We start from the raw sequence: 23,738 nt of genomic DNA on the forward strand, positions 1-23,738 counted from the left end.
TAAAAAAAATGGTCCGGAAGCCTAGATATCCATTGTCCCAAGTCATACGAAGACTTTCAGAACTTAATTGTTCCACAGATGTTTCTTTGCCCTCCCCTAGAACAGCATTGAAAATGCAGCATTCGGGTGGTCCTGTCACTCAGACCTTTGAAGGAACCATTTGTCAGTTTAAAGAGCTGGTAATGGATGAGTTCATCATTAACACATCAGAGAGGGATTGCTGCATTACAGTGAATAGCAAAATTGTCTTGGTTCAGAATATCATTGTCCTTGAGGGAGTGAAATACATTGTCTGCAAAGAATTCAGGCATGCCACAAAGGTTTTTGACTATCCAATTGATTCAACAGATTTAGGAATTTGTTTTGTGTCAGATCTCTCTTCTACTCTACTGTGCCTTAAGCTTGAAGGCTGTATACGGAAGTGTGTCCGGTTACCTGTAGAGTCTGGTTTTGTCATCATTCCGCTTCTACATGCAGAGTCCTCCTAAATATTTGAGATATTGTGACCAAAAAAATTTAATTAATAGTAATATATTCCAAACAAGAGCAACAGGAATAATAATATAAAATATATAAAATGAGCATAAAGCTATGGTCACAATATTCCTTTGAATTAAAAGGGGCTACTTTACAGTTTACTGTGTTTTTTTTATTTGCAATGTTACATAAAGCTGAACTAATATGTAGTATTGGCTGCGTGTGCCACGCTTAGCGTATACTACATATCACATCAACAATATGTTAACCCTGCAAATTGTAAAGAAGCCAGCGGAGTGTAGCAAACATGTAGAAATGGAGGTTGAGTGTAAGGTTTAGTGACTGACTTGTATATAGATTCATCCTAATTCTTTGTCTGAAATATGCAGTGTGGTAACAGATTATTTATTTTTTTTAACTGTGATTCATGGTCTCTGTGCAGACAGACCGAGTGCTGACTGATTGGCTCTTAGTTGTGTATGTGAGTATGATTTAATTTCAGCTATTACTGTTTGTTGTAAATGCTATCATTACAATTTCATTGACGTTACTGCTTATTGATGCCAATACTTATATAATACAATATTCTTATTAATACTACTCTCCATAATTTATAATTGTCTGTGTGTGTGTGTGTGTGTGCTTGCTTGATTTTTAGATAATGTATTATATTGTAGAGTTTTTACAAACAAACGAAGTTGCAGTTGTCCCATCAATTTGGGTTAAAAATGGAATGTGTCAGTGGTCGCTGACATATAAAATGAGTGACATCATGAGAGCTACACGGAATCAAGAGCAGCCTGGAGACCATTGGGAGTCATTCAGTATAAAGATTTTATATACAACTGGTATGTACATAAAGGATTTATTTGCAGATTGATGGAGTTTAACTCTGGTTAATACTTGTGGAGACGTACCTTCAAATTAATGTACATTGTACAAAGTTTTTTGCATTGTGGGAATGGTTTCTTCTGTCTACAAGGAGTTCAAACTGTACTTGCAACTCATTTAACAAAATTTGCCCTTTTTTCCTTTGTTTCTCTTCAGACAACTATAACAGTGCACGTTTGAAACTCCCTGAGGCAGAAGCCATGACCGACATCCACACAGCGGAAGAAGATCAAGATGACACAATGGCAAAAAAATCCAAGAGAAAAAAAATGTAAATTAGTTAAAAGTTATTTTCCTATATTGTAATGCTTGTCATTTAAAATAATTTAGTTTTCTATGTATTACCCTCACAAGACCCAACAAAAGACTTCTTGACAGTGAAAGTGATGATGAGCTCCCTATCAAAAAGAGCAAAAAACTCCCACCACCACCAGCAATAAAGCATCCAAACCCAGGATTGGCTAGCTCCAAGATTCAACCAAGACCAGTGAGCCCCGAGACCGGACATGGAACATCTCAAATCAGAAGATGGCCCTCTCAGACTCATGATTTTGCATGTGAGTAATTTTATAACTTGTTTACAATATGATGTTCTAAGTCAGTGTTCTTATTACTGTTTAACTTGATGCTTTTATTCTGAGCGACTTACAAGGTTACTTGTATTACAGATAGGTCAACATGTCAGGAGTCTTGCCCAATGAGTGTAGCACAGTGTGGGTACCCAGACCGGGAATCAAACCCGAGATTTCTTTCAGTCTAAATTAATATTAATTTCACTGCTTTTAATTACTGGGTAAATAGTATTAGCATGACTAATGACATTTATATACAATTTTTTAAAATCTGCCTGTATCCTAAGTCTAACCCTTTCTGTTATCATGTATTGATTGTTTTTATTGTTTTTCAGCTGCTCTACATCATCTACTGATAAAACAAGAAATGGTCATAGACCAATTGAAGATCATCCTGAGGACTGTTCAGGCTATACAAGGAAGTACTGGAGGTCCAAGCGAGCAAGATTTTGATGAAGGGGCACTGCCGCTTACAGATCTTGAGTCACTGCTTGATCTGGAGAATGTTCTGAAAAATGAACAAGAGCTTAAAAACAAAATGGTAATAATACATTACTTTTACGTCTTTCTGAATTTTCTTGATGAAAGGTCTGTATCTTGGACACACAGTTAGTGCATAATTGTTTGCAGATCACTGCTTTGGGGCTTAATGGAGGGGTGGACCTGAAGGATACCATGTGGCGAATTATGAAGCGAACTGTGACTAACTCTCTGGCCAAGAAGTTGAACTGGCGGGGCATAAATGGGAAAACGGCATTCAACAGCTTGTTACTAAAAGATGTGATTGCTGGTAAGTGCTGTTTTATACTACTGACTTGTTTGGTTACCATAAACTCTGATTCCTTGAAATTGACTTAATGCTTTAAAGCCACAATGTTTCTGTGTGATAAAAATAGTGTACTTGTTGCCCACTTTTGTTCCACTGCAACTTAAGGAATGAAAAAATAGAAATTAAGGGTTTAAGCAAAAGAGTAGCTTTTATATTGAAATGCATTGTTTGGTGTGTGAGGTAAAATGATGTGGATTTGTTAAGATGTTGACCCATTTGAAAAGTTATGAGAAGTTGTCGATAAATCAGAATGAGATTAAAAGAAAATTATTTAATCAAAATGTCAGCTGTGATAAATGAAGTGTTAAATTCAGCATGAGTGTGAAAAGGTTAATTTCGCATGGTTAACGTTTTTCATTTTAAAAAGGATAAAAGGCAACAGCTATTTTAAACATTTTGTTAAAACGGCAGATGGATTTAAATTAAAATTTTGAGCTCAGTAGTGCATTTATGAGTGTCACGTTCTGTAATAACACTTGCTTTATTAAGCATTATAATCTCTGTTTTTTTTGTTGTTGTTTGTTTTTTCCATAAAGGAGCTGTTAGAAGAAATCAGCTCACCAGACTGGCAACAAATCAAGAAATTGAGTTCTACATAAAAAGATGGCTACATTTAGCAATAGATAGAGAAGGAGGGAGGAAGTTACGGCAGGAGAGACGGTCTGTCTTGTAAGGTCCCCGTCCCCCCCTCTTCTTATCATTTGTAGCTCTCTGGTCCTACTTGGATGCTGTCTATGCAACGGACAGAAAGAGAGAATTTCTCTTTGTTAACTTTGGACTGTTTGATTGTTAAAGATGTTGGTGCTGTTTCCAAATATTCACTTGTTCCTGAGTTTCATGCTGACCATTGTATTGGACGGAGAAGAAGAGAGGAAGTTACGGCAGCATCCTCTTTTTTTGTAACTTTAGTTAGTTTTGGTTTTAAAGAAATACAAGTATTGTGTGCACTATGATTTCAGTGTTTATTTTAAATGTTTACAATGGAAAATGGGCAATGGAAAGAGAAAGCAGGACAGTAGTTTGAATGTTAGATAAATTAAATAGTTTTGCACTATTCCAGTGTTTGCTTCCATTTTTTGCTTTCAGATGGCATTGAGATAGTATATAGTATATATTGCTATATATGATGCAATTTCACCTGTGTCTTGGATAGAAATCAAGGCTAAGTATTTTAAGTTTAAAAATTATTTCATTCCAGTATCCTGTGTGAAGGCCTGTAAAGACTGCAACAAAAGTGAAATTGCAAAATATACTGCTTTTTAATTGCTAAAACACTGCATGGTTTTTCCCAACAGCTCACTGCTGAAAAATGCGTTCAGGACTCATTTATTTAGCAACACTAGTGAGTTTATCATTATGCATTAAGAAGAATTTCATGTTTTAGATGTTTGGAGTTGCTTAAGAGTGTAAAAAGTGCTATGAAATGGTGTCTATATGACCAAGTCTGCAGCCGGGAGTGGTCCACCCAAGTGCCGTCAATCCATGCGGCAAGTGAGCCGGATGAAAATGGGGAATGTGGGCCAGATCTGGGCCAGAATCGTTTTACTGTCTAAAATGAGTCTGGTGCAGATCTGTTCCAGATATGGCCCACATCTTGTGGTCAGCTTCTGGTCCAGATTTGGCCCAGTCGTGTGCTTCACTTTTGGCTGACGTGTGGCCCTAATCTGGTGCATATGTGGCCCAAATCTTGCAACTGGGAGCGGTCCGCCCAATCGCCGTCAATCCATGTGGCAAGTGGGCCAGATGAAAATGGGGGATATGGGCCAGATCTGGGCCAGAATTATTTTGCTATCTGGGATGTAATCTAAGGTGACTCTTAAGTTTATTAGCTGCTGTTGGCTTATAAAGTTTTACTGAACAAACTGGCTCGTATTTTGGCACTGATATACCCTCCTGAATGGTGATCTGCTTGGTTGACACAACTAGCACAAGTAATCGCGGTCTACACCCCACAAGCGCTCTGTACTGCACATGCGCTGAACACTACCATCCTGAAACTGCTAAAGTTTCTAAACCTTTAGGTAGATGGCGCTATAAACAATGATTTGCCCTTTGGTGTTACAATTCGGCATAGAGCAGTCATATGTGGAACACTATTCTCTACTCAGCATTGATAACAGTGTTTTTACCTAAATAAAATCAGGTTCCACCTTGATTTAAACTCCGATCACTGGATTCCAAGTCCAGAGTGCTAACCATTACACCATGGAACCACACAGTGAGGTCTTACTTAAGCCCAAAAGTTAATAATTAGTAATTTAAGAGCAAGTTGGCTGTTGGATGGCACTGTAAACAATGATTTGACAGCTCCATAACTGAAGGGCTGTCAGTGTCGAATCGGGTATGTGGGTATATGCCCTGTCTTTGCACACCGGCCGGTTAGCTCAGTTGTTTAGCGCGTGGAGCTAATAACGCCAAGGTCGTTGGTTCAACCCCTGTATGAACCACACCCACTTTAGGACTTAAACTAACAAACAAGTGAGCCTTCTCTAACTAGCAGGTCCTATTGACCTGGGCTTCAAACGTTGTCTCTGACAAGTGTGAGATCTTTTTAATGCTGCTCTCATTCAGGTCAGAAACATGCCATTATTTCAATTAGCCAAACTTAATTGCCCTTCTGTAAAAGTTAGCAAGTCATGTGACCTGTGTGTACCGTCCAATAAAACAACTGTAACTCTGTCTCTGTGGCGCAATTGCAGCATGTCAGAACAGACAACTTATCAGTCAGACCATCAGAGAGATGTAGGTTTAATTCACTAACATCACGACCAGATGAAGAACTAATGGTTAAACTGCACAACCCAACAAGTTAAAATAACCCATCATGTGTTCTGTCTAATATTTACACAGTGCTGGTTGCCAAATAACACATTTTCACCTGCATTCAGCCTTTTCTTTCCTGTATACCAAAAATAGTCACCATTGCAGGTCTACAACACGTTACAAAAACACTTGGGACACTTCATTTTTGCTTTTTTTAAACTTGTCAGGGTCACGTTGTATTGAAACTAAAATAAATAAATAAAAACTTTAAAAACAAGTGTTTATGTTCATTCATCATCTTAACACATATTACAAATAATCAAGCTCGTCAAATTTCAGACATTGTTCACGTAAACAAAAATCTCAAGTGGAAGCACAAGATTCATTATTTATAGACGGTGCTGTTTATGATTTTACACTTAAAAAATGAACAGTTAAAAATAACAACAAACACAACAACCACAATTTAATAATAATGTCACAAATCTGTACCCAAGTAACAAGCTGTAATTTATCTAGCACCACTAGATGGGAACGATCTCTGTACAACATTTCGAACTTCACTTTAAAAGTCAGTTCAGTGTGTTTTACTGTAGTAAGAATAGCTCCACATGTTTTGTATGTAGTGTTTATGGTATTTAAGCTGAATGGATAGATGGAAGTTAACATGTAATCTAAGGTAACTCTTACGTTTATTCGCTGCTGTTGGCTTTTACTGAACAAACTGGCTCGTATTTTGGCACTGATGTACCTTCCTGAATGGTGATCTGCTTGGTCGACACAACTAGCACAAGTAATCGTGGTCTACACCCCACAAGCGCTGTGTTGTACTTGCACATGCGCTGAACGATACCATCCTGAAACTGCTAACGTTTCTAAACCTCTAAAGCTGAGTTAAGTTTAGGACCCAGTTGGCCGGTAGATTGCGCTGTAAACAATGATTTGCCTTTTGGTGTTACAATTCGGCATAGAGCAGTCATATGTGGAACACTATTCTCTACTCAGCATTGATAACAGTGTTTTTACCTAAATAAAACCAGGTTCTACCGAGATTTGAACTCGGATCACTGGATTCAAAGTCCAGAGTGCTAACCTTTACACCATGGAACCACACAGTGAGGTTTTACTTAAGCCCCAAAGTTAATAATTAGTAATTTAAGGGCAGGTTGGCTGTTAGATGGCGCTGTAAACAATGATTTGCGATTATATTTTGGGATGGAGCAGTCACATGTGGAACACTATAACACTACTAGTGCTATTATAATATTCAGGCTGGATGAATGGATGGAAATTAACTAGGGCTGTCAAACGATTAAAATTTTTAATCGCGATTAATCTCAGAATTTCATATAGTTAATCGCGATTAATCGCATTAAAAAAAATCTGTGTAAATGTTATAGAAAACAAGGATTTTTAAGTGAAATGTTACAATTAAAATGGTGAACACATTTTATGCTAAATGTACTGATGTTAAAAACTGCTGGGACAAGAGAAAACTGTAAGGGAGTTTTATTCACTCACATACTAGGCAGTAAATGTCAGATTGTAGTTTAGAATTTCTCCATCAGCAAACATTGTAGATCAGCGGTCACCATTGTGACAATGGTTTGATGGCCGTTTCTACACGAAGTGAGTGTGTTTTGACCCTTTGGGGCTTCCATAGTGCATGGACTAACGTGCTTGACTCAGCTTTTCGGTATTTGGTACCTTAACAGAATAAGTTAATAAAAGTGTTCTGCTCCCGACAACTTGTGAATATAGCGTGTATTTATTTCTTTATAAGTGCATCACTACAACGCTCGGTTACATTATGTTAACAAACCGCAAATGAAAAACGGTGGCAAGTCCGACATTAGTGTCGGACTTGCCACCGTTTTTCATTTGCGGTTTGTTAACATAATGTAACCGAGCGTTGTAGTTCTACCAGTCAAGTCTCAACATTAACTAGAATTTGCGTTAACGGCACTATTATTTTTAATCGCGTTAAATTGAAATCGCGTTAATGCGTTATTATCGCGTTAACTTCGACAGCCCTAAAATTAACACAAGCAGTTGTGATGCTGTTGTACTGCACATGCGCTGAGTGCTACCATCCTGAAACTGCTAATGTTTCTCAATCTTGGACCTCACATCGGGCCCCAAATAAAAGCAGCAAGGTCCCATTGAGATTTGAACTTGGATCACTGGATTCAGAGTCCAGAGTGCTAACCATTACACCATGGAACCCTGACACCACAAAAACTAAACATAATGATTAGCCATTTGCTAAGTAAATAAAGCAAAAACACACAACTTCTGACTTTACTTTTACATCTCAAGTGATTTAAACTTACGTGATTGATATAATTGACTGAAATCAACTGACAAAACCGAGGTCATTTAGACGTTTTAAACACTAAATAAAAGTAATTTTAGTTAAATATTGCCACCCAAGTATCAAAATCACAACAAAACGTTCCACTGTTGGAAAATTACATTAAGTTCAGGACACAGTTGGCCCGTCCCTCCATGTCGCTCTGAAGCAGATGATTTGATGTTTGTGCACCTGTTCAGGAGATCACAAGTCACTAATGATCACACAGAAGTCACTTGATTTTAATACTGTTTGTATTTGAAATGAGATGTCCAACAAGCTCATGGTAAGGTGTCCAGATAATTTTTGCCACATAGTGCATCATTATTATTGCTGAGGAGTTAATATGTGTGTCTACATCACTTCATGTATCTATGTGTGTCTAACATACGTATCAATTCTGTTAATATTCATAAACATGCACACACACACACACACACACATGCTTCCACATTCACTTGTTTTTGCTGTTTGTGTTATGTAGATAATATTTAGGTGATTTGATGTATTTTTGACATTTTATTATTATTTAAGTGAAGCTTTTTACAAGTGTAGGGGTTTTGTGTTTTGCTTCACTGTATGTGTGGTACATCATTAAACTGTTATACATTATTTATTCTATTTTATATTAGATGAGATGGTTTGTCTTTGTATTGACCCGCGATTCATTTTTTAATGACAGCTAATGATAGTGATCCGACTCTTTAAAGTAGTTTGTATAACATATAAAATGATGACTTATGACGTTCTGATCCAACTACACTGGATCTTTTGATTCAGTCGGTAATTACGTCTATCTCCCCAGTAGTCCCGCCCCCTGCGCCCCTAAGCCCCGCCCCTGCAGCTACAGGTACAGATCAGTTTTGCAACACGCTGACTGAGATATTTGTTGCACAAATTAATTTTTTACAGGTACAAATCTTTTTTACAGTTACAGATTTATTTTTTACAGATAAAAAATTTACAGATTTTTTTTACAGTTACAAATTTATTTTTTACAGGTACAAATTTTACAGATTTCGTTTTCACAGGTGCAAAACTTTTGCTACATATTTACCTCCATATAAAAGTCACCTTTTAAAATATTACTTGAGTAAAAGTCTAAAAGTATCTGATGTTTAATGTACTTAAGTATTAAAAGTAATTTGATATTAAATGTACTTAAGTATTAAAAGTAGAAGTAAAAGTAAATGCTGTTAGTATAAACTGAAGCGGTCATTTAGAAAAATATAAGATTGTTCTTTTAAGCCTGTAAACCACCTTAACAAGCTTTTGTCTTCCTTCCATCTGAACATGATCTGTGCCAATTCATGATTATAATCAGCTGTTCACATCACCTATTTGAAATCACGTCATTATTTAGTTGTTTTTAACCTTATTACGAGGACTAAATTGCCCTGTTCCAACTTTTTTTAGAATGTGTTGTAGCTTAAAATGCACGTATGTGTATGTTAAGAATGAAGTTGACCAGACAAAACATGAAATATTTTGGGTTCATAAAAGATGGAATAAGAGTCGATGTAAATGTAAGAAACACTGCATCTATTTTATTTGCATTGTCTATACCATTCCATTTTTTGACTTGGGTAGTACATTCAAGTTATAGATACTGTATATATCCCAATAACCTAAAAAAACTGAATTTTGGCAGAATTAATTTAAAAGCAAAACTCAAGCAAGTTTAACTAAACGTGTGGCACTTTTAACCCTTTAATGATCTGCTCAACCATTAGTATAATCTAAATAGCTGGGTAAAATAAGCTATATTTAAATAATCTTTTTTGGGCTGTATCTACAGTGAGTCCATACTCTGTAGAAGGTGAGGGGTGAAGAACCTGTAAAAGAGAAGAAATGTTAGATAAGCATATGCTGTAAATATTGGAAATGTTGTTACTGAATGGGTTTGAGTATTGTTTGTAACTCATAAAATTTTGCCATATTTGATGCTCTGTGAACTAGATATTTATTTTTTATATATATTTTGTCTTTACCTGTATGAGGTATGGTATGATCCAGGGGAGGAGCTACCTGTTTAAATACAGCTCTGGAAAAGGTGTAGGGGGTTCTTTTTTCTGGAGAAGGGCTAAAAGCTATGCTAGGCCTGTGACTTGTAAACATCAATGAATGTGACTTAAGTGACTTTGCAGTCACAAGTCTGTTTCCTCTGGTGGTAGAGGTTGAGTTTTCTATTTTTTTTCTCATAGCGCGCTTGTAAATATTTTGATTGTTGTGGCCAAAAATGAAGGTGACGGGGAAAAAGAACAACTTCTGTGCTCCTGCTAATTCTTTTCAGTGCTTTCAAGCATTCGCCCTACATTACCAAAGAGTGCCCTTTTCTACTTGTTTTGTGGTAGTCTGGGAACACGCCTTTATCACACAGTGTAATACAGAAGAAATCTGAGGAAATATTTGTCTGTAGGTGAGTTTTTAAAAATGATGGGACACATCATGTCTGCACTGAATTAATTACAAGCTAATGTAGTGAAACGTTTTATTTGTGGTTCGGAAATGTAGTGGAGTAAAAGTGAAAGTTGCCGAATTTTTTTATACTCCAGTAAAGTACAGATACTCCAAAAAACTAGTATTATTAACAAAGTATTATTACTTCATTACTATACACCACTGTAAACCTCCAACGGGTACGAGAGTCTTTGCAAAAAGAGAAGCAGAACCAGGAGCAAGAATCTCTAGCCTCTGTCAAGTGAGGGATTGCAGATTTAACAGCACACTTGCATAGTCTTCTGTGGTAGCGGTTAAGAACTGGCTCTCTGAACCGGTTGGCTCCAAAAGACATTAAACACTCGGTTAACAAGCTCCATCATGTCATGCAAGCCAATAGAAAGTCCCATCCAAAATTCATCTAACTCCTGTACCTTTGCTCAGTCAGCTGGGTGAAGTTTAAAACGGGCTTGTGATTGAGTCTGACTAAGTACCTGGATATTTCAAGGGATTGTGACACTCTGGAGCTCATACAGGCACGACATGCAGTACCTCTAAGCTGCCAATCCCTATGTAGAGGAAATGTGCTGGTGTGGAAGCACAGCATTAATGTGGTAAATAAGACCTGCAAGGGAAATTAGGAAATGAAATGTGATTCTTAAATTAGCCTAGAGGGAATGTGAACTAGAGCATATTGGTCATGTTTTAAAACGAGAGCATGCATGTTACAGGGACAGAACCCGTGATTTTCGGTTTACGAGACCGACGCCTTACCACTTGGCCATCGCACCTCTCCAGGTAACTGGCAGAAAGTTGAAAAAACGTTATTGTGCAAAAGTAACAACTGGAAGCTGAGCACATTCTTAAAGTTCAAGAGTAACAAGCAGAACGCCAGCTTGATGGTGACCGTTCTTAAAGCCATCGGCTTTAGAAACACACTTGACCATAGTTTTTAACCTGCTTTCACCCTTGTCTGTTTTAATCTTTACCTAACTAATTGGGCAAAAGGGCCAGGGGTTTGGTCACTTTTGGCCAGCCTTCTCTGGCCTTCTCTAACTAGCAGGTACTATTGACCTCACTTGTTTGTTAGTTTAAGTCCAAAAGTGGGTGTGGCCCATACGGGGATCGAACCCTCGACCTTGGCGTTATTAGCACCACGCTCTAACCAACTGAGCTAACCGGCCTGTGTACAAAGGGCAGGTCATATACCCACATACCCGATTCTACACTGACAGCCCTTCAGTTATGGAGCTGCCACACAGAAATGATGGAGAGCTTTACTGTTGTTGAGCAGAACAGATCTTCGTGTGAGATGACCGAGGTTCATGTATTTTTCTTTTAAGAATAAATAAAAGCTGATGCTGTAACCTCATACTTTCCTAATACTTTTATTCTACACGCTCTAAATTTCTTTTAGTCCTCTGCCATGTGCAGTGCAAGAATTCACTAAATTACACAGCAGTTCTCTTTTTTATTGACAAAATTGACAAAATTTTATTGATAAAATTGATTGTAACCATTTATAAAGATCATGCCACGTTCATTAGGTGAAATGAAGCCAGAATTAAAGATGGTAGAAGAACAGGGTGATATTCTTACTTTCAGTGATTAAATTACTCAGGTTAGAAAGTCCTGATACACAGAACATGCTCACCTGACTCTCAGCCATGCTAGCTTTAATCATTAAAGTGGGTGTGACCCTGATTCTGAATCATTCTCGTACCCGTCTGATTCCTGCTGATTTAGACGCATTAAACTGATGTTACAGAGTCGAGAACCGAACCCCTCCCCTCCCGGAGTATAGTGGTAATGATAATTCACCTCGCTCTCGACTGTTCCTTCTTCTCTCTCAGTCAGGTTCTGAATGGCGCTGATCCACGCCCGTCTACCTGCCTCACAGTCGGCCTGGAACGTACAGCTCCTGTACACACACGGTGATTGATACAGATTATATAGGATGCAGACAGATAGACAGATTGAGTAGATAGATAAACAGATAGATAGACAGACATTCAGACAGACAGATGGATAGACAGATAGATAAATAGTCTGTCTATCTACCTGTCTGTCTGTCTATTGATCATCTGTCTGTCTGTCTATCTCTGATGATTATAGATCTGGTCTTACCTTGTGGGCGTGACCACACGGAAGCAGAAGCTTCGCCCGGCGTCCTCACAGCTCTGGACCGAACAGCGCTGCAGGTCTTCCGCCAGTACCGTGAAGTCACGCTGGGGGAATAGAACATAAAACCTTCTTATTTATACAGTCAATGATATAAACGCCGGTGAAATCGTCCCAGACTTAAACATGACGGGGCGGTGTGGGACACAGCCCGGCACAGAAGTCGACCTCTGCTGTGATGCGCCCAAAAGATGAGGGTGCATTATGGGTCCAGGAGAGAGCTGATTTAGATCATGTAAAGTCATGTGACCTACCTTAAACCTCTTCTTGTAGAGAAGCTGATTGTTGTGTATGATGAACCACCACCTGCAGAGATCAAACGCATCGTTTATATATATATAATATTGAGTGTATAAATATAATATTGAGTGTGTATATACAGGGGTTGGACAAAATAACTGAAACACCTGTCATTTTAGTGTGGGAGGTTTCATGGCTAAATTGGACCAGTCTGGTGGCCAATCTTCATTAATTGCACATTGCACCAGTAAGAGCAGAGTGTGAAGGTTCAATTAGCAGGGTAAGAGCACAGTTTTGCTCAAAATATTGCAATGCACACAACATTATGGGTGACATACCAGAGTTCAAAAGAGGACAAATTGTTGGTGCACGTCTTGCTGGCGCATCTGTGACCAAGACAGCAAGTCTTTGTGATGTATCAAGAGCCACGGTATCCAGGGTAATGTCAGCATACCACCAAGAAGGACAAACCACATCCGACAGGATTAACTGTGGACGCAAGAGGAAGCTGTCTGAAAGGGATGTTCGGGTGCTAACCCGGATTGTATCCAAAAAACATAAAACCACGGCTGCCCAAATCACGGCAGAATTAAATGTGCACCTCAACTCTCCTGTTTCCACCAGAACTGTCCGTCGGGAGCTCCACAGGGTCAATATACACGGCCGGGCTGCTATAGCCAAACCTTTGGTCACTCGTGCCAATGCCAAACGTCGGGTGGAGTTTGCATGTTCTCCCCATGTCCTGGGGGTAACGGAGTACCCTAGGTATAAGTGTGTTTGTTTACGTTTGTCTGGCAACCTGTCCAGAGTGGTTTGTTAATTCCACCCAGTGAATCACACCCCATACCATGACACACCCTGGTACTGACACACCCCCATACCATGACACACCCTGGTACTGACACCTCATACATGTGTATGACGTGTGATTGTGTACTGATGTGTGTGTGTATTACATGTGTGTATAAGGTGTGTGTATGATGTGTGTACAACCCACCAACACACTCACCAGCTTCACCCCACTCACCATGGATGAGGTTACACAGCTCCTCTCATCCAGCAATCCCACTACATGCACACTTGACCCTATACCATCCACCATCCTCAAAGACCTCTCGCAGGACCTAATCCCCTTCATCACACCCATCATCAACAACTCCCTGACATCAGGTGTTGTCCCTACTGCTTTTAAGAAGGCTCAGGTCATTCCCCTTCTTAAGAAACCTACACTAGACACTACAGACATTAACAACTACAGACCTGTCTCACTCCTCTCTTTTCTATCCAAAATTCTTGAACGTGCTGTCTATAACCAACTATCTGCCTTTCTTACTCAGAATGACCTCCACGATCCGTACCAGTCTGGCTTCAAGGCAGCGCATTCTACGGAAACAGCACTGGTAGCTGTTACTGAGAAGCTTTATGCAGCCAAAGCAGCCAAACTGTCATCTGTTCTTATTCTTCTTGACCTTTCTGCAGCCTTCGACACAGTGAATCACGGCATTCTCATGACCACTCTCTCCAACCTTGGAGTAACAGGTTCAGCATGGCAATGGATGGCCTCCTACCTGGAAGGGCGCTCCTACCAAGTGTCATGGAGGGGATCCATATCTACCCCATGCACTCTCTCAACCGGTGTTCCTCAGGGCTCTGTACTTGGCCCACTTCTCTTCTCTATCTACACCCGCTCTCTGGGTAAGGTCATAGCCTCCCATGGCTTCTCCTACCACTCCTATGCAGATGACACTCAGCTCGTTCTGTCATTTCCTCCTTCAGACACACAAGTCTCAGCTCGCATCTCAGCATGTCTGCAAGATATCTCACAATGGATGTCGGCTCATCATCTAAAACTTAATCCCAGCAAGACAGAGATGTTGCTCATTCCTGGAGATCAGTCTCCAACCCAGGACCTAGTCATTTCTCTGGATGACTTCCAGATTAGACCATCTGATAAGGTAAGAAGTCTTGGTGTTGTCCTGGATAACCAGCTGACCTTTTCTCCTTATATAGCCAACATGACGAGATCGTGCCGGTTCCTCCTGTACAACATCAGGAAGATTCGGCCATTTCTCTCCAGAGAAGCTACCCAGATTCTGGTGCAATCACTTGTAATCTCTCGGTTGGACTACTGCAACTCCCTCCTGGCAGGAGCTCCCATGGCCACTATTAAACCCTTACAGCTCATTCAAAATGCAGCTGCCCGTCTGGTCTTTAACCAACCTAAACACTGCCACATCACCCCACTGCTGCGTTCTCTTCACTGGCTTCCTGTAGCTGCACGCATTCAGTTTAAAACACTGACGCTCGCCTACAAAGCCAAAAATGGACCAGCCCCAAGCTACCTTCGGGGTCTAATCAAACCCCGCTCTGTACCACGCAACCTCCGAGCCTCTAGTCTAGCTCGACTTGAGCCTCCATCCAGGACTAAAGGAAGACAAGCATCAAGGCTGTTCTCTGTTCTAGCGCCCAAATTGTGGAACGAACTTCCTCTGTCTGTTCGAACAGCTGAGTCTCTTGCTGTCTTTAAAAAACGATTAAAAACACACCTTTTTACTAAACACTTAGGCTGATTTGTACTTATTTACTAACACTTTATTCCATTCTTTTCCATTTAAAAAAAAAAAAAAAGGCACTTTGGTTCTAACAGGTTTTAGCAGAGTTGTGTTCTTCGACTGTTGTCTATCTAAACTTAAAGAATGAAATGTTCACTGTGGAAGCACTTCTGTAAGTCGCTCTGGATAAGAGCGTCTGCTAAATGCTGAAAATGTAAATGTAAATATTACGTGTGTACAAGATGTGTGTGTGTTTGTGTGTGTGTGTGTATTTAGAAACTGAATATTGTAAATGATATTTTACTAACAGTAATGGAGAGAGAAATGTTGACTGTATTAGAGCTGCTGCTACAACAACATAATGAAAAGCTCGGCCTACTCAGGTCCATCACAAATGCACTTGGAAAAAATAATCCAAAACAAATTGAGGATTTCACTGCTCCACTTGCTAACCTCTAGACTAGTAAGTGCTTTCTACTTTAAACTGTTTTTTTTATGTGTTATGTATGTACTTTGTTATAGTTCCTTTAAAAGATGCACTTTGACAATTTACTTAATCCTGGTGTGTTCTTAAGTGGCCCTCTACTATGTTTAAGAGCAGAGAAAAAACCCTAAATGATCTATTTTTTAACTTAAAACTTCTTGACTTTTATTCGTGAGCACAACATTAGAAAATTATTGTGTGTGTGGTGTAAAGTATGTGAATACGTTTGGTTACAGTATGTATACTGACTGTGTTGCAGTAACAGGTAGAGGTGCAGTATAAGGGTGTCAGTATGTTGGGTGTGCAGTATAGTGCAGTGAATGTGCAGTATGAATTTCATTTGGGTTCATTAGGGATGATCAGGATTATATTCAGAGATCTTAGAACCTCATCACATTCATGCACGTGTCTTTCTTTTACAGATTAAGTGTTTTGGTTTTTGTGGAGGTACGACTGGAAAGGAAACTGTAACAAACGACCTGGTAAATCATCATGGGTAAGTTTTTATAAATTAATATTTAAACTGAATTCACTCATTAAGTCTCCTCTCCTACAGCCGAGACGAACTTGAGACCACACCCAACGGAAGGTGACGAAGACGGCGGAGGAAGAGATGACAAAAACGAAGATGCCGGTCCGTTATCTTAGCAAGACTAAAGAGCCCCTTACAAACCACCGCTAACAAGTCTGTTTGTCATGAACCTCAGGTCGCTTTCAAACGATGGATGAACTTAGACTAAGTTTAACATCGCCAACATCTATACAGAAAACGTGTATGATGATAATCACAGAATCTTAGCTTAATCCAGATGTGCCAGATGCAGCTATTGAATTAGTAGGCTGCTCAATCCACCAGAGAGACAGAAACAAAGACTCCGGTAAGAGTCACAGAGAGGGCGTGTGCTTCTATATAATACCTGGTGCTGTGTCTATTCCAACATCACTAGAGGATACAGAGCAGAGCAAAGATCTTCAAACAGCTAACAGCGTCTCGCTGGCAGAGGATCTAAATAATTTCTTTGCCCGCTTTGAGGCATAAGGGATGGATCCAGCTGCTGTAACCACACCAGCTACCAGTGAGCACTCTCTTACTGTACAGACGAACCCTTAGATCTGTGAATGTCAGAAAGGCTGCAGGGCCTGATGGGATCCCAGGAAGAGAACTCAGAGACTGTGCCCACCAGTAAAATCTTCAGCATGTCCATGAGAACCTCACTCCCTTAAACATCAAAGGAGAAGAAGTGGAAAGAGCTTCAAGTTCTCCAGCTTCAAGTTTCTGGGAAGCCACATCATAGAGGACCTCACCTGGACCACAAACACCACCTGAAAATACTCAGGAAAACCAACCTGAACATGGAGCTTTTGGTGGCATTCTACCACTGCTCTGTGGAGAGCATACTGACCTACTGCATTAATGCATGGTCTCAAATAGGACGGAGATCTCGGATCATTAAAATAACACGAAACTGCTGCATTTCTGGTGCAATAACAACCAAATTCAGTTTAGGAGCCGCTCATTTCTGCAGATCTTCACTGAAAGTGTGCAGACTCTCTAATGGTTTTTGTGCTGCTATGCAGCTGCTTGAATGGAGTTAGTGTAGAATTATGTACAAAGATCTAAAGAGTGTAGATAAAGAGTGTAGCTAAACTGGCTGGTTAGCTCAGTTGGTTAGAGCGTGGTGCTAATAACGCCAAGGTCGCGGGTTCGATCCCTGTATGGGCCACACCCACTTTTGGACTTAAACTAACAAACAAGTGATCCTTCTCTAACTACCAGTTCCTATTAACCTGGGCTTCAGACGTTGTCTCTGACAAGTGTGAGATCTTTTTACTGCCCCTCTCATTCAGGTCAGAAACATGCCATTATTTCAATTTACCAAACTTAATTGCCATTCTGTAAAAGTTAGCAAGTCATGTGACTCATCTGTACTGTCCAATGAAACATCTCTGCGTGTGTCTCTGTGGCGCAATCGGTTAGCGCGTTCGGCTGTTAACCGAAAGGTTGGTGGTTCGAGCCCACCCAGGGACGAGTGCCTTTTATTGCACAACCTGCCTGTTGATCAAACGGATGTGAGACACAACAACAATGTGTAGTCGCACAGAATAGTGGAAATAAGTAACTGAAAACATCCAGTAAACAACAGTCCTACAAGCACAAATATCCACCTGATAAGTCACCGGAGACCGGCTGTCCAAAGTGGAAGAACGTCCTTTTGGTTTCTGTAGATGTTAAATGAAGATACTCGCCCAACGTGGGGCTCGAACCCACGACCCTGAGATTAAGAGTCTCATGCTCTACCGACTGAGCTAGCCGGGCTTAAGCAGCATGTAAGAACAGACAGCTCATCGGTCAGACCATCAGAGAGATGTAGGTTTAATTCACTAACATCACGACCAGATTAAGAACTAATTCACAGTTTACAAACAAACACAATTCAGAATAAGTAACAGAAACAGACACAGACTTACTGTCACTTATAAACTACTACCTTGACTTGTGTTGAGTTATGAGATTTGCAGTATGATGTTGTTTGGTGTTTGTTAGTGATGAATAGAAGGCTGGTCTATAGAATTTACAATTAATGCCAACTTCAGTGGTTATACAGTTTAAAAAAGTTTTATAAGATAGGCTGTCCTAAAATGACACATTACACATCCCTAAATGCAGTGGCGGCTGGCCAATACGGGGTGCAGGGGCACCGCCCCCCTTCAAATTATTAAGATGTTAAAATAAGTAAATTACATACTGCAAAATAATTATGAAATTAATTAGTCTGTTTGTCTAATTGTCTAATTAACTGTTTATCTAATGGTCATAATAGCATTTTTGAAATAAATAAATATTTGTATTTAATTGTTTACATCGTGCACACGTCCCATGCGCGGGGCGCCGGTCTAACGAGTGTCTATGTACGTGCATAAACTTTTGGCAAGCACGTGGTCTGAGGCTGCTCTTTAAATGGTTGTTTTCAATTTTCCACAGGGCGCAGCTCTCTGCGCCCCGTATACACCCACTCTTATTAGAAGTGTGTCACTATTGGCTTATTTTTTTTAAACGCCGTGTGATTGGACAATCCCCGAGTCCACTCATTAACTGATCAATCAGCTGCGGTTCATCAGCTTGGTTCACGTTAAACAGTTAGTTGCAGATGAAGTTAGTTGTAAGATGAAGGTTACAGGATTACAGGAGGTTACAGGATTGCTGTTAGAAGGCACAATGAAGAGGTGACAAAAAATCAGCACATCCTGTCTAGATTAATAGACTGTGTGAAATTTTGTGGAGCCTTTGAGCTGGCCTTGCGTGGCCATGATGAAAGTAAGAGCTCAGATAATCCCGGAATTTTTCGAGGGTTGGTGGATTTTGTTGCTTCTCTTGATGGAGTGCTGAGAGAGCACATTGAGAATGCCACTGTGTTTAAGGGAACTTCAAAAACTGTGCAGAATGAGCTACTGGACTGTATGTTGTCTGTTCTGAAGGAACATATAATCAAAGAAGCCCAGGGAAGCGATTTTCTTTCAATCCAGGCAGATGAGACCATGGATATTGCCACGCAGTGCCAGCTTGTTCTTGTACTACGCTATATTGATGCTAAAAACAATGTGCAGGAAAGATTTTTTGAGTTCATCCCTTTGCAGTCGGCCACTGCTGATTCCATTGCTACAGCCCTAAAAGAACGTCTTGCAACTATCCTTCCTGAGGATCAAAAGGGTAAGCTCATCTGCCAGGCATATGATGGAGCCAGCGTGATGAGGGGTGCCACTGCAGGTGTTCAGAAGAAGATACAAGACATGTACCCAAATGCACACTACATCCACTTCTACACACATCAGCTCAATCTGATAACGCAGCAGGCTACTTCTCACATAACCAAAGTGAGAATTTTTTTTTCTAACCTTGGTGTATTTGCCAGCTTTTTTTCCAGATCACCCAAGCGCACAAGTATTCTTGATAACGTTGTGGCGCACAGACTACCAGCATCCAGCAATATCAGATGGAACTTTCACAGCCGTACCATCAATACTGTGTTTGAACACAGAGAGGACCTCATTCGCTGTTTTGAAAGCATACGAGACTCTGGTGACTTTGACCCCATTACGGTCAGAGAGGCAGGTGCGTTTGCCATGCTACTGGAGGATCAGGATTTTAAGTTCTTTCTGCAGCTTTTCCACCATGTCATGCCTCATGTGGACCTCCTCTATTCCAAACTCCAGAAGAAGGTCATAGATTCAGTTTATATCAAGGAGAGCATTCAGCAGTTCCAGCAGGACATTCAAAAGATCAGGTAATAGTTGTGCATTTTCCTCTTTTGTTTATTAGTATTATTGTTATTATTATTGTTATTGTAATTTTTTTCCTTTGCAGAAATTCTCTCCATTCCATGGTTGGACAAAGCAGTGAAGGTAGCGGTCAGCCAGTAAAGAAGCGTCGGACACTCAGTGTAGAAGACCATGAAAGGATTGCTGCAGAGGTGAGTTGTGGAAGTCACAGTCCAATTAGATTTGTTTAGAGCTGTTTCTATGCTATGCATGAATGATCAGTGTATGCTGGTGTAATGCTTGTCAGCAATATATGTTATTATTCTTGCTGTACTGCAATATATGGGTAATATGGAATAAAACAAATTCTCATAACATTTGGTTCCTGAATTTTCTATAAACCTGTTCCACAAAAATTCTGTTCCAAAAATGCTTTAACACATTTTGTCTTGAAAATGGCAGCAAACTCATTTCTATGACTTGATCTATGACTAAATTTCAACAGTGATAGAAAAATAACTATTTAGATGTGAAATAAATAAATTATGATCACTTCATAATTTTCATGTTTATCCTTCTCTAGGTCTGTGATATCATACTGGGACACACCAGTGAGCGCTTTTCCTTCACAAACCACCTTGTTAGTGCCACACTCTTGCAGGGGGACAAGTTTGAACAATACAAGACAGCATTTCCTGAAGATGCACTGAGCAACACCTTAAAAGCCTATCCAGTGCTCAATCAAGGTAAGCTGAAGACAGAGCTTAGTCTTATCTACAGCAGGGAAGAGTTCAAAGCCTGTTGTGGTGCTGTGGGCCTATTCCAGCTGTTTATGGAAAATAATCTTGAAGTATTTTCAGAGACTGTCACTCTCCTGAAGATCCTCATCACCACACCCATGACCACAGCAGAAGCTGAAAGGTGCTTCTCAACCTTGAAAAGAATTAAAACTTTTCTGAGAAACTCTATGACCCAGGACAGGCTGAATGCATTGGCCATGTTGTCAATGGAGAAGAGACTAGTGACTGAGATTACTGACTTTAACCATAATGTCATTGAGAAATTTGCAAGACAGAAGGAAAGGAGGGCAAAATTCATGTTCAAATAGTGCTATTTTTAAAGGCTTGTTTTTTTATTTGCTTTTTTTTTAGCACCAGCCGCCACTGCTTTTGGTGTTACAATTCGGCATAGGGCAGTCATATGTGGAACACTATTCTCTACTCAGCATTGATAACAGTGTTTTTACCTAAATAAAACCAGGTTCCACCAAGATTTGAACTCGGATCACTGGATTCAGAGTCCAGAGTGCTAACCATTACACCATGGAACCACACAAAAGCGAATAATTAGTCATTTAAGAGCAGGTTGGCTGTTTGATGGCGCTGTAAACAATGATTTGCGATTATATTTTGGGATGTGGAACACTATAACACTACTAGTGGTATTATGATATTCAAGCTGGATGAATGGATGGAAATTAACATGTCATTTAAGGTGACTCTAAACTAGCACAAGCAATTGCGATGCTCTGTTGTACTGCACATGCGCTGAATGCTACCATCCTGAAACTGCTAATGATTCTCAATCTTGGACCTCACACCGGGCCCCAAATAAAAGCAGTAAGGTTCCACCGAGATTTGAACTCAGATCGCTGGATTCAGAGCCCAGAGTGCTAACCATTACACCATGAAACCCTGACACCACAAAAACTAAACGTAATGATTCACCATTTGCTAAGTAAATAAAGCAAAAATACACAACTTCAGACTTTACTTTTACATCTCAAGTGATTTAAACTTACGTGATTGATATAATTGACTGAAATCAATTGAACAAACTGAGGTAATTTAGAAGTTTTAAACACTAAATAAAAGTAATTTTAGTTAAACATTGCTACCCAGGTATCAAAATCACAACAAAACGTTCCACTGTTGGTAAATTGCACCAAGTTCAGGACTCAGTTGGCCGGTAGATGGAGCTGTAAACCCACTTTAGGACTTAAACTAACAAACAAGTGATCCTTCTCTAACTAGCAGATCCTATTGACCTGAGCTTCAAACGTTTTCTCTGACAAGTGTGAGGTCGTTTTAATGCCCCTCTCATTCAGGTCAGACACATGTGATTATTTTAATTTACCAAACTTAATTGCCCTGCTGTAAAAGTTAGCAAGTCATGTGACCCGTGTGTACCGTCCAGTGAGACAGCTGTGCCTGCGTCTCTGTGGCGCAATCGGTTAGCACGTTCGGCTGTTAACCTAAAGGTTGGTGGTTCGAGCCCACCCAGGGACGAGTGTCTTTTATTGCACAACCTGCCTGTTGATCAAACGGCTATGAGACACAACAATAATGTGTAGCTCCACAGAATAGTGGAAATAAGTAACTGAAAACATCCAGTAAACAACAGTCCTACAAGCACAAATATCCACCTGATAAGTCACTGGAGACCAGCTGTTCAAAGTGGAAGAACGTCCTTTTGGTTTCAGTAGATGTTAAATAAAGATACTCACCCAACGTGGGGCTCGAACCCACGACCCTGAGATTAAGAGTCTCATGCTCTACCGACTGAGCTAGCCAGGCTTAAGCAGCAGGTCAGAACAGAGAGCTCATCGATCAGACATCAGAGAGATGTAGGTTTAATTCACTAACATCACGACCAGATTAAGAACTAATTCACAGTTTACAAACAAACAAAATTCACCTCTCTCATCTTTCTAAGTAGGAGAACTTGCACAATCAGTGGCTGACTAAATACTTTTTGACCCCACTGTATATGGCCAAGGGGATACACTGTAAACCCTAACATTGTATGTACTTAAAAAATTAAGTTGAAATTACTTAATTTCTTACATAAAGTGGACATCACTTAGTCTTGATAAGTAGTTTCTACTTTCTCTTCGAATGATCATGTGTACTTAATGTTTTAAGAAAAATTAACTCAATAATCCAAGTTTTAGCTTTCTTGTCTGTCACGTGAACACAGAGTTCTAGAACATTTCCAAATGTCGGGGATTGATTCCAAGAAAACTGTTCATGTTGGAGATGTGAAGACATGTTGGCTGATGGAGATATAAATTTTCCTCACTTCATTTCACATTTTTAGTAAGTATTCCCTTTTAAACTTGTATTTTGGTTCATTTTCTGAGTTCATATTCAAAAACTGATCGGCTAAGCATTAACATACAGTTTTAAAAAGATAGCTAGCTAGCCAGAGAGCTGTTGGAGCTAAATTAGCTGCAGTGTTAAAATAGCTAGCTAGTTTTCTGTCTTTTGCTGAGGTTTGACTGAACTGGTTAAGGTTTCTCAACCAAATGTATTTTATGTATTGCTTTATTTGCTAGCTCGGTTAGCTATTAATATTTTACTGGCCAATATTTATCAGGTTAGCTTGAATAGTGGTGTTTTGGAAACATAATTTTACATGCAGTTAATTAAATCTATAGCGCTCGCGATTACTTGAGAAATGTAATTCATTTTTCTGAGTCGGTTTGTTCGTGTTTGTCCGTTTAATAAACTGTGTGCTCGGTTCCATCTAATTCAACCGATTCATCCGAGTGATTCATATGTCGCCTCACTCCCAAGTTTAGACGCACTATACCAAGTTGAAGTCTCACGCACAGAGAAAAGTAAGCTTGTATTTATTTAACATGACTGCTAGACATTATCTGTAGAAATGCGTTGGTCCAGTCATTTTAATCAAGTTT

General features: G+C 39.7%; 2 protein-coding genes and 7 non-coding genes across 9 annotated transcripts; 4 read left to right on the forward strand and 5 right to left on the reverse strand.

Annotated features, from left to right (window-relative positions):
* Positions 1–1,237: 1,237 nt before the first annotated feature.
* LOC134326277 (uncharacterized) lies at positions 1,238–3,815 on the forward strand. The gene is made up of 6 exons (XM_063008444.1): positions 1,238–1,325; positions 1,525–1,639; positions 1,723–1,925; positions 2,276–2,481; positions 2,571–2,730; positions 3,306–3,815. The coding sequence occupies exons 1-6, from the start codon at positions 1,238–1,240 to the stop codon at positions 3,440–3,442; spliced, it is 909 nt and encodes a 302-aa protein (XP_062864514.1). The 3' UTR covers positions 3,443–3,815.
* Positions 3,816–6,570: 2,755 nt separating this feature from the next.
* On the reverse strand, positions 6,571–6,642 carry trnaq-uug (transfer RNA glutamine (anticodon UUG)). Its single transcript has one exon. It is a non-coding gene; the product is annotated as a tRNA-Gln (tRNA).
* Positions 6,643–11,434: 4,792 nt separating this feature from the next.
* On the reverse strand, positions 11,435–11,508 carry trnai-aau (transfer RNA isoleucine (anticodon AAU)). The gene has a single exon. It is a non-coding gene; the product is annotated as a tRNA-Ile (tRNA).
* Positions 11,509–14,217: 2,709 nt separating this feature from the next.
* LOC134325978 (uncharacterized) lies at positions 14,218–15,315 on the forward strand (the record flags this gene model as incomplete). Its single annotated transcript, XM_063008174.1, has 2 exons — positions 14,218–14,341; positions 14,537–15,315. Coding segments are annotated over 2 exons (903 nt in total), but the record flags the coding sequence as incomplete, so codon positions are not given.
* A 2,116-nt stretch (positions 15,316–17,431) lies between these two features.
* Positions 17,432–17,505, forward strand: trnai-aau (transfer RNA isoleucine (anticodon AAU)). Its single transcript has one exon. It is a non-coding gene; the product is annotated as a tRNA-Ile (tRNA).
* Positions 17,506–17,736: 231 nt separating this feature from the next.
* Positions 17,737–17,810, forward strand: trnan-guu (transfer RNA asparagine (anticodon GUU)). Its single transcript has one exon. It is a non-coding gene; the product is annotated as a tRNA-Asn (tRNA).
* A 215-nt stretch (positions 17,811–18,025) lies between these two features.
* On the reverse strand, positions 18,026–18,098 carry trnak-cuu (transfer RNA lysine (anticodon CUU)). The gene has a single exon. It is a non-coding gene; the product is annotated as a tRNA-Lys (tRNA).
* A 3,198-nt stretch (positions 18,099–21,296) lies between these two features.
* Positions 21,297–21,368, reverse strand: trnaq-cug (transfer RNA glutamine (anticodon CUG)). The gene has a single exon. It is a non-coding gene; the product is annotated as a tRNA-Gln (tRNA).
* Positions 21,369–22,541: 1,173 nt separating this feature from the next.
* trnak-cuu (transfer RNA lysine (anticodon CUU)) lies at positions 22,542–22,614 on the reverse strand. Its single transcript has one exon. It is a non-coding gene; the product is annotated as a tRNA-Lys (tRNA).
* Positions 22,615–23,738: the final 1,124 nt, after the last annotated feature.

Source organism: Trichomycterus rosablanca, chromosome 14, assembly GCF_030014385.1.
Source record: "Trichomycterus rosablanca isolate fTriRos1 chromosome 14, fTriRos1.hap1, whole genome shotgun sequence".
NCBI lineage: Eukaryota > Metazoa > Chordata > Actinopteri > Siluriformes > Trichomycteridae > Trichomycterus > Trichomycterus rosablanca.